General features: G+C 32.4%; 1 protein-coding gene across 3 annotated transcripts in view; it reads left to right on the top strand.

Annotated features, from left to right (window-relative positions):
• The window catches only part of LOC139525466 (coiled-coil domain-containing protein 149-like), a 193,143-nt gene that overhangs the window by 9,579 nt on the left and 168,211 nt on the right, over nucleotides 1-15,353 (top strand). For all 3 annotated transcript variants that reach the window (XM_071320820.1, XM_071320822.1, XM_071320821.1), the window contains exon 2: nucleotides 2,503-2,658. In XM_071320820.1, the coding sequence (XP_071176921.1) occupies nucleotides 2,503-2,658 (156 nt within the window). The remainder of the gene's footprint in view (nucleotides 1-2,502; nucleotides 2,659-15,353) is intronic.

Below are 15,353 nucleotides of genomic sequence, written 5' to 3'. Positions count from 1 at the left end.
AAGACTTGGTGTTATTTTATAGTATCACAGCTAAATATATACTTTTTATACAGATAACCATTGAGTCATTTCTAGTAGAATGAAAAATTCAATTTCATTCTGTTCTTCATTTATCATGTTTATTCTATATGTAAGCAGAATACAAGATTTGCACATTTAAGGATACCTTGTTTATCAATAATTCCAAGCATTGTTTCAATAACCCAAACTTTGATAAAAATGCATTTTTTAAGTGAATTGTTATTTTAATTGTTGTACATTCATATTGCTAAATAAACACCCTAAGGGGGTCATGCCATTAACATTTATAGAATTGAAAGGGCTGATTATTGTTACATAAACAAATCTGTGTTCTAATCTAAATAATTACTTATTAATTAGTGACAGTACATATACATTATTTAAATGTATTTTTTTCTTACTTCTTAGTAAGAGTTATACTTATTTGAAAACAAAATTTTTTTTTGCTTTATATTTACAGTTTGACCAATCTAGACAAATAAAACAAGTTATATACATGTATATATCTCAAATATATTACATTTGTGTTTGATCACTGAATCCTCTATAAAATTTAGACCAGTATTTTATATTACCCATTATTGCCCAGTATTACCCACTAAAACCCAGTAAAACCCGGGTTTCCCACTGGGCTGGGCAATACTCATAAAACCTGGGTTTTTGCCAACCCTGGCCAAAAAGGGGGCCCAAATAAACATTTTTGTAATTTTCAAACAATAACTTGTGTTGAAGTGTATGAATCTCTCTGAAATTATACCACAAGTTTCCATACCATGAAAGGAAGGATAGTATTGATTTTGGGATTTATGGTCCCAATAGTAGGAATTAGGGGCCCCAAAATAAGCATTTTTGTAGTTTTCAAACAATAACTTGAGTTTAGTTTATGAATCTCCCTGAAATTATACCACAAGTTTTAATACCATGAAGGGACAGTTAATATTGATTTTGGGGGTAATGGTCCCAACAGTTCTGGAATTAGGGGCCAAAAAAGGGGCTCAAAATAAGCATTTTTGTAGTTTTCTAACAATAACTTGTGTTTAAGTGTATGAATCTCTCTGAAATTATACCACCAGTTTCCATACCATGAAGGGATAGTTAGTACTGACTTTGGGGGTTATGGCTCAAATTGTTCTGGTCAATGGACAATTAAGACAATTTTAAAGCAGTGTAAGGGAGGTAATTCTAAAACATTTAACATATAATGTTGGGTATGTTCGTTTTTACCTCCCTTACACTACTTGTAAATAATGTATAAAGTAATGTCAGGTTTTGGACTAATTGCCAAAAAAAAGAGGGGGGGTAGTTTTCAATTTTTTTCCCCCCAATATTTGAAAAGTTTGAAGAAGAAATCTTTAATTGCACAACATTGTGCAAAAAAAAATTGTTCACAATCCAAATTCAGAGCTGTATCAAGCTTGAATTCTTTGTCCATACTTGCCCAACTGTCCAGGGTTCGACCTCTGCCGTCGTATAAAGCTGCGCTAGGTGGAGCACCTGGTTAGACAATAGCTTGTGTTTAAGAGTATGGATCTCTGAAATTGTACTACAAGGTTCCATACTACAAAGGATTGATTGATTGATTGTTGGTTGCTTTACGCCGCATTAGCACAAAAAGGCTATATTGCACATAACTACAAAGGAAAGGCTGGGATTGAGTGTGGGGGTAATTTGCTAAAAGGGGGATTCAAAAAGTTTAGGGGGTTTCAATTTTTTAAAGGAGTTTCATTTTTTTTTCAAAATTTTTCAAATTTCAAATTTTTGAAAAATTTCAAGAAGAATCTTTAATCGCATGCACAGTATTGAACAATAGACATTTATTTTGTGTCAGAAACCTATACTATGTTAAAAACTTGATCACAATTCAAATTCAGACAGTACAAAGCTTGAATATATTTTCCAAATTTGACCCAGCTTGTTCAGGGTTCACCCTCTGCAGTTGTATCAGGCTGCACTCAGTGAAGCAATTTATTTATGGTTGGTCGTGTGCGCATAAAAAATGAGCAAGTGGATGAGATTTAAATTTAATTAGATTGTGTCGGCTAAAAAAATGATTTTGGAAAAAAATGGGAAGGCTATAAAAATAAATAAAGTGGAGACTATTCCAACCTTAAAGTGTAATATCGAATATTACAAATTTATTTATAAAAGTTTGTTATTATTCACTTCTTCAATTTAATAACACAAAGTTGTACAAGTAGTAGTCTCCTGACTGACCTATATTTCTTAATACCATGAAGTATTGACAGATAGTTTGAATGTTTATTATTTATTCATTATAGTATTTTTAGATGAATTTTGTATACAAATTGTTTAACCTTTATTAATGGAGTTTTCTCTTTATGTTTTCAAACCATCAAAAAACTTCCTTCTTTATGTTGCCAAATGTACGTAAAGTTTCCCTTTATATAGTCATATGTAGTTGGCTAGTAACTACCTTTTTTAAGGACAATTGTTGTATTTAATGTTTTCTATTTCTTGTAGAATCAAGTTTGTAAGAGGAAACTTGAAAGCAAATGCCAAGCACTTATGATTATAAGTAAAGAGTTGGACCATTGCAGAAGTGAAAGGGACCAGTTTAAATTAATGGCTGAGCAGTTACAAGAGAGATACCAAAATATTAAACGACAACTTGGACATGTAAGTTTTTAGTACAAATGAGATTCCAAAATGGAGAACTTTTGTCTAGCCTGCATCATTAGGATGCCATATGCCTAAAAAATCAACCCAACATTTATTTCCTCTCCAGCTGGGCTTTTTCCTTTATACATCTAAAAAAACAGAAGTGACAATAAATTGTTCAAATAGTGTCTTTGAAAATAGTGAAATAACTTTTGAATTGTCAAATATTTGTTGGAAGTAAATTGCATGCTGATATAGGTGATTTTGAATCTGTACAAAGTTTGAATTTTCTACCCTATACTGGTACACAGGGGCCGAAATTAAAGCTGGTCTGGTTCTCCAGGACCAGTAAAATTTGCGTCAGAGCAGTAGATTTTGTCAGCTGGTGGTAGCTGACTAGTAGAAATTTGTCATTAAAATCAAGGATTACATCGCTTATAACTCAACCAAAGCATTTAGAGCAAATCTGACATTGGGTAAAATTGTTTATCAGGATAAGATCTATCTGCCCTAAAATTTTCAGATGAATCAGACATCTTGTTGTTGGGTTGATGCCCCTTAATTGGTAATTTTAAGGAAATTTTGCTGTTTTTATATGCCCTTGAAAATTCTATGCCCGTCAAAATTTTGACGGGACGTATTATGGTATACAAATGTCCAGTGTCCGTCAGTCCGTCCGTCTGTTCATCTGTCTGTCTGTCCGTCCATCTGTCTGTCTGTCTGTCCGTCTGTCTGTCCGTCTGTCTGTCCGGCGTCAACATGTCGCACCGTAACTTGTGAACGACTTATCTAAATTTCATGAAACTTTATATAGTTGTTTTTTATGATGGTCAAATGATCTGTATACTTTTTGGTGAAAATAAGATTTAAACTTTTTGAGTTGCGGCACTTTGTAACTAAAACAGGGGAGTGTTTTTTTTCACATGTCGCACAGTATCTCAAAAACGATTCTTGATTATTGCTTAAAACTTTACACACTTCTTAGTTATATTAATCTTAATATCTGTATACTTTTTGGTGATGATTCAAAATTTCATTTTTGAGTCATTGAGTATTTTGTAAAAAAGAGGGAGGGTTTTTTTACATGTTGTGCCGTATCTCAAAAACGATTTATGATTATTGCTTAAAACTTTACACACTTCTTTGTTATATTAATCTAAAGATCTGTATACTTTTTGGTGATGATTCAAAATTTCATTTTTAAGTAATTGAGTATTTTGTAAAAAAGGGGGAGGTTTTTTTTACATGTGGTGACGTATTTCAAAAACGATTTATGATTATTGCTTTAAACTTTACACGATTCTATGTTATATTAAAACTTAAGATCTGTATACTTTTTGGTGATGTCAAAAATTTATTTTTGAGTTATTGAGTAGTTTGTAAAAAAGGGGACGTTTTTTTTTTACATGTCGCGCCGTATCTCAAAAACAATTTATGATTATTGCTTGAAACTGTACACACTTCTTTGTTATATTAATCTAAAGATCTGTTTACTTTTTGGTTTGATTCAAAATTTTATTTTAGTGATATTTGTAAAAAAAAAACAGGGTGGGGGGGTTTCACATGTCCCGCCGTGTCTCAAAAGCAATAAATGGTAATTGCTTAAAACTTTCTCAGAAACTATTTATGATTATTGCATAAAACTTCCACACAAGACGTCGGGCGTATCATGCGCTCATGGCGCAGCTGTTTATTGGCTCACCTGACCCGAAGGGCCAAGTGAGCTTTTCTCATCATTTTGCGTCCGGCGTTGTTAACTTTTACAAAAATCTTCTCCTCTGAAACTACTGGGCCAAATTGAACCAAACTTGGCCATAATCATCATTGGGTATCTAGTTTCAAAAATGTGTTCGATGACCCGGACAACCATCCAAGATGGTCGCAATGGCTAAAAATAGAACATAGGGGTAAAATGCATTTTTTGGCTTATAACTCAAAAACCAAAGCATTTAGAGCAAATCTGACATGGGGGGTAAAATTGTTTATCAGGTGAAGATCTATCTGCCCTCTAATTTTCAGATGAATCGGACAACAGGTTGTTGGGTTGCTGCCCCTGAATTGGTAATTTTAAGGAAATTTTACTGTTTTTGGTTATTATCTTGAATATTATTATAGATAGAGATAAACTGTAAACAGTAATTGCTACATCATTAGACTTTAATATTTTTGTAATTTTATCCAATAAAATTTTAAAATAAGTAAACACTGACCTTTATTGTGAAGGTATGTACAAAAAAAAAGTCTTTAAAAAAAAATGGCACTTTTAAAATCAAAGCTTCCTTGTAACTATGTTTTTAAGTCTGATAATGTCAGTATGTGAAATAAGTTTGTATTGGTACATTAGCTCTATAATAAAGGGTATATTGGTGCTCTAAATTACATATTTTATTGCTTTAATGGACACCAAAAAGAGGCTCCCAAAAATGTCAGGAGTGTGACAACTGTTTTTTGGGATAAGCTTGCTTTCAAGCAATCTGCAGACTTATACCAGTGGCTCAGGACAATGCCCTCACCACAACCTTTTTATTCTAAACATTTAGGACCATCTCAGATTCTTATGATTGTCTTGGTTTAAAAGGTAAAAACAAACAAAGGGATTGAACTTAAACAACTTTCCTATAATGTTCTTTTCATAATCTTCATGTTTGATATTTCCCTTGACCTATATGCGTGTTTTTCACAACACGGAAAATCAGAATTAAGCAGTATTAATATTTAGTATTTTTATAAATTTAAAAACATGTCAGAGGGAATTCCCCAGTTGTGGATAAAATGTGAGAGTTCTCTGAATTCCGATAAATCTATTTCTGTTATATAAGAACTTAAATGTGGAGTTTTACTTATATGTCACCATTATTAAACTGATATTTTATATTGTACTTCCATAAAAAAAATTTGAGAACCATTTAGGTTTAATATACGTTCTTACTACAGGGTTTGTTTAGGTAATTCATGTAATTATGCACATGCGTATAGTTTTTTTGACTTCAATCAAGAGGTACCTATAGGTTAAATGGTTGCTCTGGATTCACCACTCAATTGATTAATTTATAACTCATGGGATCCTTTCTATGTATGTCTGCTATTGAGGGTTATTGTTGTTGCATATTTTTAAATCATATGCATCATCTAAATTAAAATAAATGTAGTCCACATCGTAAAGGTTTACTTTCAGCACCCCTTCAGGCGAAATGGAGTCTTCCATATTATTGTTTCAAGTTGTCTCCCTTCTGGAAGTCGCTTCCGTGAATTCTGAATCAAAACAAATGTTGAGAAAAATTAACTCGTTCTGTCGATAAACGTCGTATTATATTAAAAATGATCTCAATTTAAACCGAGGAATGTGTACAGAAAGGAGTCATGATCACTGACCCAAAGGAAATTAAATATTTAAAGAGTTAGGAATGGGGTTCTTCCTAGAATTAACGTAGGAAAATAGGTGATAAGATACGAAGTGAAATACTTCTCTCACTCTGAGTCTCAGTGACTGCTGTGGAAAGTAAACTTGGAATTGATAGTACAAAAATTAAACACAATAGGCCTAAGTACATTGTTCATACACTTTTAACCGGGATTGGCTATTTTGTAACTATTCAGATTACGTAAATTACATTTTACATGTGCAGTTGAATAAGTTGTGAAAATAATATTATCCAGCTACATGTATACATGTGTCAATGAAAACAATGGCAATCGTATCCCTCAGAGCAATCTGATCTTTGATTAAACATCTACCAAAGAATACATAGGACTTAAATGTTTTCTTCTTCTTTATTTTTCAGAAGTGGTTATTCCAAAGAGAAAAAAATTTATTACAACTGTGATATGTTTATATCATAGATGTGGGAGTGCATTATATATGTCAGGAGTGTGACGCTTTTTTTAAGGCATTTTCTGTCAATTCATAATTTCACATGAAAAAGTTCCACAAGTTTCTTTGTGTTAGAAATGTTAAAACCAAGTTACATTCCTATCATTTACCTCTTAAATGTGTTATTTATCATGATTGTTTTGGCACAATAAGTTTTAATTAGTCATTTTTCTATTTTTTGTGCACAATGATGCAAATTTATGAAAGGAAATAAGTGTCTTCAACTATAATATCATATAGGAAAGTGAGGAAATGTGTTTTGTACAAATAGATCAATTATTTTGATTTAAAATGGTATATTTAAAGAAGTTTCAAGGATTAATCATTCAAATGTTATTAGTCACACTCCTGACATGAATTTAACATTTTAAGAAAAATATGAAAATTAGCTATATTTTTAGGACAGATAATTGAAAGACAGCTAGAAAAATGAAGAAACTTATGATAAAACTAATTAAACTTCCATTCCTTAAAACATCCACTAGGCTTTCTGGCAGTTGTTTTCTAGTGCATTGTACACGTTTGTTTTCTCACTGTAGATCCAGAATCTGGCATGGTCACAGGTCTGTTTTCATTTGAATCAGCTGTTTTTGTTCCATTCTAAGTCCCAATTCAACCCAACTTTTTTTAAATTTTTATGCCCCACCTACGATAGTAGAGGGGCATTATGTTTTCTTGTCTGTGCATCTGTCCGTCCGTCCGTTTTTCGTCCATCTGTTCGTTCGTCTGTCTGTCCCGCTTCAGGTTAAAGTTTTTGGTCAAGGTAGTTTTTGATGAAGTTGAAGTCCAATCGACTTCAAACTTAGTATACATGTTCCCTATGATAGGCATTCGTGTACTGGGGACACATTCTTGTTATTTCTTTTTCTACTGTTTCTCTGCCACTGCCTTTGTTTTTCTTTATATTGTTTACCAAATTTGGAATTCAAAGTTCTTCTTTCTTTAAGCTTTTTTTTGTTACCTTGGTTTTGTAGTTTTTAATTTTGTTTAAGATTGTCTAACTTCCTCTGATCATTTTTCAATTTCAGATTCTGCCAGTATTTGCGGGTTCTCTCTTTTGAAGTCTCTTTCTTTGATTAATTTCTTCTAGAGAATTTTGCCTGGCTTATTTCAGCAAGTCTAGTGGATGTTTTAAGGAATGGAAATTTTATCAAAAGTTTCTTCATTTTACTATCTGTCGTTCAATTATCTTCCTAAAAATATAGCTAATTTTCATATTTTTCTTAAAATGCTAAATTCATGTCAGGAGTGTGACTAATAACATTTGAATGATTAATCCGTGAAACTTCTTTAAAATATACCATTTTAAATCAAAATAATTGATCTATTTTGTACAAAACACATTATCTCACTTTCCTATATGATATTATAGTTGTAGACACTTATTTCCTTTTGATAAATTTGCATTACTGTGCACAAAAAATAGAAAAATGACTAATTAAAACTTATTGTGCCAAAACAATCATGATAAATAACACATTTAAGAGGTAAATCATAGGAATATAACTTAGTTTAAACATTTCTAACACAAAGAAACTTGTGGAACTTGTCTCTGTGAAATTATGAATTGACAGAAAATGCCTTAAAAAGCATCACTCTCCTGACATATATAGAATGAAATTCAAAACAGTGTGGCTGTGGCCATTGATTGACACATTAAATTCATCCATTGACTGGGACAATTTAGTGAACGTTTGTATGTAACAACTACTGCTCACTATGTACTTTTTAAAGACACCTAAACTATGGGGTCACCAAAGGTTCTCAACACCTTAATAAAGTAATTTCTAAAAACTAATCAGAAATAACACGATGTTTTGATTTATATCAATTATATAAATCAAAACATAAACATGATAAAGGTTATTCCTGATTAATTTTTTGAATTATTTTATAATTAAAGGCGTTAAGAAACCTTTGGTGACCCCACAGTTTAAACGTCTATCGTAGGTACGTCGTGAACAGTGGTCGTTACAGACAAACGTTCACGTAAATTGTCCCAGTCAATGGATGAATTTAATGTGTCAATCAATGGCCACAGCCACACTGTTTTGAATTTCATTCTAATGCACTCCCACATCTATGATATAAACATATCACAGTTGTAATATTTTTTTTTCTCTCTGGAATAGCCACTTCTGAAAAATTAAGAAGAATAAGAAGACATTTAAGTCCTATGTATTCTGTGATAGATGTTTAAAGACAGTTGTCACACTCCTGACATTTTTGGATGCCTCTCTTTGGTTTTTTAAAATTGCCCTAAAAAGAAAGTCCTATAGTAAAAGATATCAGTAATTGAAATCAATGATATAGCAATGTGCTAAGTGATTTTTTGTGTAAGTTTATAGCATTTTTCAATCTTTGTAAAATATGTCAGTCGTGTGACAAAATACTGAAAATAGAAGGCTTTTTCTACATATAATTACATAAAAACGGTACAATGAAATGACATTTTTATTTTTGCAAATGATCACAAAAACTCAGGGCTTTCAAATTTACTATTTTAACTGAAATATATTAAGATTCTTTTTATTTGCAAAAACTTCAATCACTAGTTATTATTATTTTTTTCAAATTAAGCTATTCAATTTGATTGTTATTACTGTGAAAGTACCATTATTCGTGGGGTACCAATTTTCGTGGTTTTCGTGGATGACTTTATCCACGAATTTAAGTGTCCAACGAAATATCCCCATCGGGTAGGTTTGACTACTGATATGATCTAGAGAATATATTGAATAACGCCAAATCTGATATTACTTTAATAGCAGTCACAGAACTACAACCGCATGCAGGATTATACCTATTTAATCTTTAATAACCTAAACGGTACAATTTTTGATCTTTTAATTCTCATAAAAAATATTTTTGATCGATGAAAGTTAGATTTCCGGTATTGATATGCCAATATGATAAAGTGTTTATTTTATATCCTCATAATTATCTTACATATGGCATGTATGGGAAATAATAATTTCATGCTGGGCTTGATTTTGACAAGAATTATTTGACAATTCAAGATACGTTTAAAGCATATGTTTATGTTACTGTTTTCTTTAGGTGACATGTTTATGGCCTAATGAGCACCTTTGATGGTCTTTATTCTGTTGATCACTTTATCATGGGTTAATAAGTGTTATCACTACGATTTACACGGGTCAATGTTTACTTTGCAATTTCCTTCAATCAAGACTATTTGTAACCTTCGTTTCTAAAGGCTTTTATTTTTCAATTATTTTTATGCCCCACCTACGATAGTAGAGGGGCATTATGTTTTCTGGTCTGTGCGTCCGTCCGTCTGTCTGTCTGTCTGTCCGTCCGTCCGTCTGTTCGTTCGTCCGTCCGTCTGTCCCGCTTCAGGTTAAAGTTTTTGGTCAAGGTAGTTTTTGATGAAGTTGAAGTCCAATCGACTTCAAACTTAGTACACATGTCCCCTATGATATGATCTTTCTAATTTTAATGCCAAATTAGAGTTTTTACCCCAATTTCACGGTCCACTGAACATGGAAAATGATAGTGCGAGTGGGGCATTCGTGTACTGAGGACACATTCTTGTTTTTTATAAGAAAACTAAAATCCACGAATTTAAAAACCCACGAACATGTTAATATTTCCCAAACCACGAAAATTGATACCCACGAATTAACGTACTTTCACAGTATATGATTAAGCAGAAAATATGGAAATTTTGGTATTAGAATTTTTCTTTTTTTATTGACTTTTATTTGGAAAAGGTTAGAGCAATGATTTCTTGACTGTTTTATTACAAAACTTGATTATAAGTAGTATGGTTTCTGTTCAACTTTTTTGAGATGTATGCTATTAAAATTTAAAATTATTCAACATGTCTGTTTCATTCTGCCTGAACCTTTGGAATTATAGAATTTAAAGTATTGGTAATAGGGCAAGACAAAAAAAATACAAAATATTGAGTTTGAAATTGGACCCCCCATGTCACACTTTTGTCCGTTCGTCCCGCTTCAGGGAAAAGTTTTTGGTCAAGGTAGCTTTTGATGAAGTTAAAGTCCAATCAGTTTGAAACTTAGTACACATGTTGCCCATGATATGATTTTTGTCGAGCCTGCAACTTTTGTTGCAGAAAGCTCGACATAGGGATTGTGATCCGGCGGCGGCGTTAGCTAACTTTTTAAAAGCTTTATATTTTAGAAGGTGGAAGACCTGGATGCTTCATACTTTGTATATAGATGCCTCATGTTACGAAGTTTCTGTCAGTCACATGTCAAATGTCCTTGACCTCATTTTCATGGTTCAGTGACCACTTGAAAAAAAAGTTCAGATTTTTTGTAATGTTGAATTCTCTCTTATTATAAGTAATAGGATAATTATATTTGGTATGTGCGTACCTTGCAAGGTCCCCATGCCCGTCAGACAGTTTTCACTTGACCTCGACCTCATTTCATGGATCAGTGAACAAGGTTAAGGTTTGGTGGTCAAGTCCATATCTCAGATACTATAAGCAATAGGTCTAGTATATTCGGTGTATGGAAGGACTGTAAGGTGTACATGTCCAACTGGCAGGTGTCATCTGACCTTGACCTCATTTTCATGGTTCAGTGGTTTTAGTTAAGTTTTTGTGTTTTGGTCTATTTTTCTCATACTTTATGCAATAGATCTACTATATTTGTTGTATGAAATGATTGTAAGGTGTACATGTCTAGCGGGCAGATGTCGTCTGACCTTGACCTCATTTTCATGGTTGAGTGGTTAAAGTTAAGTTTTTGAGTTTTGGTCTTTTTATCTAAAACTATATGCCATAGGTCAACTATATTTGGTGTATGGAAATATTTTATGATCTATATGTCAGGCGCGCAGGTTTTATTTGACCTCGACCTCATTTTCACGGTTCATTGCTCAGTGTTAAGTTTTTGTGTTTTGGTCTATTTTTCTTATTTTTCTTAAACTATAAGTAATAGGTCAACTATATTTGTTGTATGGAAGCATTGTTAGCTGTACATGTCTGCCTGGCATGATTCATCTGACCTTGACCTCATTTTCATGGTTCATTGGTCTTTGTTTAGTTATCTTTGTTAATGTTAAGTTTATGTGACAGTTTTTAATAAAGCTTTATACTTAGAACTATCAACATAATATCAATGATTAGTAAAGAAGCCGAGACATTTCAGCGTGTGCACTCTTGTTCTAATTTTAATGCCAAATTAAAGTTTGGACACATCCCTTCGTCTGTTCGTTCGTCCGTGCAACCGTTCCTACGGCTTTAGGTTAAAGTTTTTGGTCAAGGTAGTTTTTGATGAAGTAAAAGTCCAATCAACTTGAAACTTAGTACACATGTTTCCCATGATATGACCTTTCTAATTTTAATGCTAAATTAAAGTTTTGATCCCAATTTCACGGTCCACTGAACAAAGGAAAAAGATAGTGCAAACTGCATAGCTCAGGTTGAAGTTTTGGTTAAAGTTGTTGGTCAAGGTAGATTTTTATGAAGTTGGAAGTCCAATCAACTTGAAACTTTGTACACATGTTCTCAATAATATGATCTTTTTAATTTTAATGCCAAATTAAAGTATTGACCCCAATTTTATTGTCCAATGAACAAAGAAAAAGTGCGAACTCACTGCTCAGGTTAAAGTTTTGGTTAACGTTTTTGGTCAAGGTAGTTTTTGATGAAGTTGAAGTCCAATCAACTTGAAACTTAGTACAAATGTTCCCTATGATATGATTTTTATATGACTGCAAATTTTTTGCGTTCTTATATTGGTATCACGTCGGCGTTCTCGTCGGCATCGTCAGAATCGTCCGAAGACGGACAGTTTCCATATAATAACTTTAGTATAAATAAATAGAAATCAATAAAATTTTAACACAATGTTTATAACCACAAAAGGAAGCTTGGGATTGGTTTTGGGGGTTATGGTCCCTAGGGTTTAGGAATTAGGAGCCCAAAGGGCCCAAAACAAGCATTTATCTAGTGTCAGGACAATAAGCTGTGTATAAGTATTTCAATTGTTCTGAAATTGTAACTCAATGTTTAATACCATAAGTAGAAGGTTGGGATATATTTTAAGGGTTATTGGGCAAACAGTCTAGGATTAAAGGGCCGAAAAGGGGCCAAAAACAAGCATTTTTGTAGTTTCAAAACAATAAATTGGAGTTATCGTTCTTTGTTGTTGTTGAATCACCTAAAACCAATGCTTTATGAAATATTCTTTGAAAATTGGAGTTATCTTTCTTTGTCCAAAACAGTAGTTGAATCAACTTAAATCAATGCAATATACAATATACCATGCAATATTCACTTTTACTACCAACTAATAAATTAAAACAATCTTTTCCATTCAGTGATTATAAGCACTTTGATTACCATTCTAGGGTTATGCCCCTTTACAAATGAAAAAAATTGAAAAAAAAATTGTTTCTGTTCTCTTAACTTAAGTTTGTCTCAACTCAATTTAATGAAATGTGTATATAATGCTTATTACCTCTAAATTCAGTTTAAGTTCAATTTTTGGCAGTGTCACTTTTACAGTTCTTGAGTTATGTCCTTTTATAACGTTATATGCTAGCGGGGGCATCATCTGTGTCCCTTTGGACACATTCCCCATTTTTTTTTTTAGAAGTTACTATTAATTGATATTAATTTTAACCATGACTATAATGTATTTAAATGAGTAGTTATTGTTGCAAACACCATTAAAAATTTGAGATCAGTTTTGGAATAAGAGAAAAGGGGAGATGAAAAAAAAATTGGGGGAAGGGGGTAAACTTTTCTCATTTCAGATTTCAGATATAAAAAGAACATTTCTCCAAACAATTTTTTTTTTTGAGAGGATTAATATTCAACAGCAAAGTGAATTGCTTAAAAGAAAAAAAGAATTTTTAAGTTCATTAGACCACATTCATTCTGTGTCAGAAACCTATGCTGTGTCAGCTTTTTAATGAATGGCTATTATCTATTTTGAATTTATTGAACCATAAAACTAATTTTTGACTCTTCACATTGAATAATCCGCGAAGTGGATTATGTAAAATGTGAAGAGTCAAAAATTAGTTTTATGATTCAATAAAATCAAAATAAATTATTGCCATTCATTATAAATAAATTTCTATCAAAAATTAAGGCACAAAGAACTTTTTATATAATTTATATTAACAAAAACAACGTACAAACATGTTGGCGTATGAATACTAAACTTCAGAGTGGGCGTGTCGCCATCAAAATTGACAACATTGAAAATAAAACTAATAATTTTAACCAATCAGAAGACAGTAAATACACCAAATTTATTTATTTAATCACAATCCAAATTCAGAGCTGAATCCAGCTTGAATGTTGTGTCCATACTTGCCCCAACCCTTCAGAGTTCAACCTCTGCGGTCGTATAAAGCTGCGACCTGCAGAGCATCTGGTTCTAATTTTAATGACAAATTTAAGTATTGACCCCTATTTCATGGTCCACTGAACATGTAAATTGTAGTGCAAGTGGGGCATTCGTGTTCTATGGACACATTCTTGTTTTCTTTTATGCGAAATGTGAAATATTTTCTATAGTACTGGACAGGATAAAACTTTACCCATGCCAAGTATTTCTGTATTAATAAAACAAAGATAAATTCTGCACAATTTTTTGAAAAGTGCAAATTTATCAAAGACTAAAGTAGAGAAAATAAATGGTGGTATTACACCTTATATGGGAATATTGAAAACAACACGTTATTAATTTCTTGTGTCCGAAGCGCTTTTCTGGATTTACCTTCATCAGGAACGCTCAAACCAATCATTTGAATTCCATAGATATATAAGTACCAAAACCGTTAAAGAGCTATATGTCAAAAATACCTAAAATAAATAGCCAAATTCATCTTAAGCCATCTTTGCCTGAGGGAGTTGAAACCTTAGTTTCTTAATATTTTCTAAATTTATAAAAGGACAATTTGAATAAAGTTTATTAAATCATGTCAGTACCAAAATACTGACTACTGAGCTGATGATAGTATTTCGGTACTGACATGATTTAATAAACTTTATTAAAATTGTCCTTTTATAAATTTAGTAAATATTAAGAAACTAAGGTCCCTTGGGGACTGATAGTCCACCAGCAGAGGTACCAACCCAGTGATGAAAAAAATATTGAAAACAACACGTTATTAATTTCTTGGGTCCGAAGGGCTTTTCTGCTGTACATGCACCTATGACCTTGTGAGTAGTCTCATTTGTTAAAATTTCTTGCTATTTAAAGGAAATATTATAAAATATTAAATGTTCTGAGTGGATTGAGTCTCCAAAACACATTTTATGAGAAAAATTCTTTGAAATAGGACGCTACCTTGAATATTCAGTTGACAGAACAAGCCATACTCGGTGTTTTGGGGAGCTTTTTCTCCTAATTTCTTATATTCTGCTATGATAGAACATTTTCCTAGGAAATACTTTAATAAATATATAGTTGTAAGAAAATAATTTTTTTTTAATACTGTATTACAACAAATTAATCACTTAAAAAGAAACCTTTTATGTCCCTCTCTGAAATGTGGTGTAAATTTAATTTTTACGTAAGAACTTATTGAAACTTCCTTGGAGACAGTTAACTTTTATATTGGTTGTTCATTCTGCTTGAATACTTCAAGTCCGAAGGGCCAAGTGAGTTTTTCTCGTCACTTGGTGTTCGCGTCTGGTGTCGTCCGTAGTTGGCGTTTACTTTTTACATTTTGAACTTCTTCTAGAGAACCACTGAATGGAATGAAAGAAAACATGGCATGATTGTTCCTTATGAGGTGCTACCCAAGTGATGTTATTTTGTAGCCGATCCATCATCCAAGATGGCCGCCAGTGGGGGGACTTAGTTGAACATAGGACCCTATGGGA

The sequence above is a fragment of the Mytilus edulis genome, chromosome 5 (genome assembly GCF_963676685.1).
Source record: "Mytilus edulis chromosome 5, xbMytEdul2.2, whole genome shotgun sequence".
NCBI classification, from domain to species: Eukaryota; Metazoa; Mollusca; class Bivalvia; order Mytilida; family Mytilidae; genus Mytilus; species Mytilus edulis.
The sequence above is the reverse complement of the archived record's forward strand: the minus strand, read 5'-3'. Positions and strand labels throughout refer to the sequence as shown.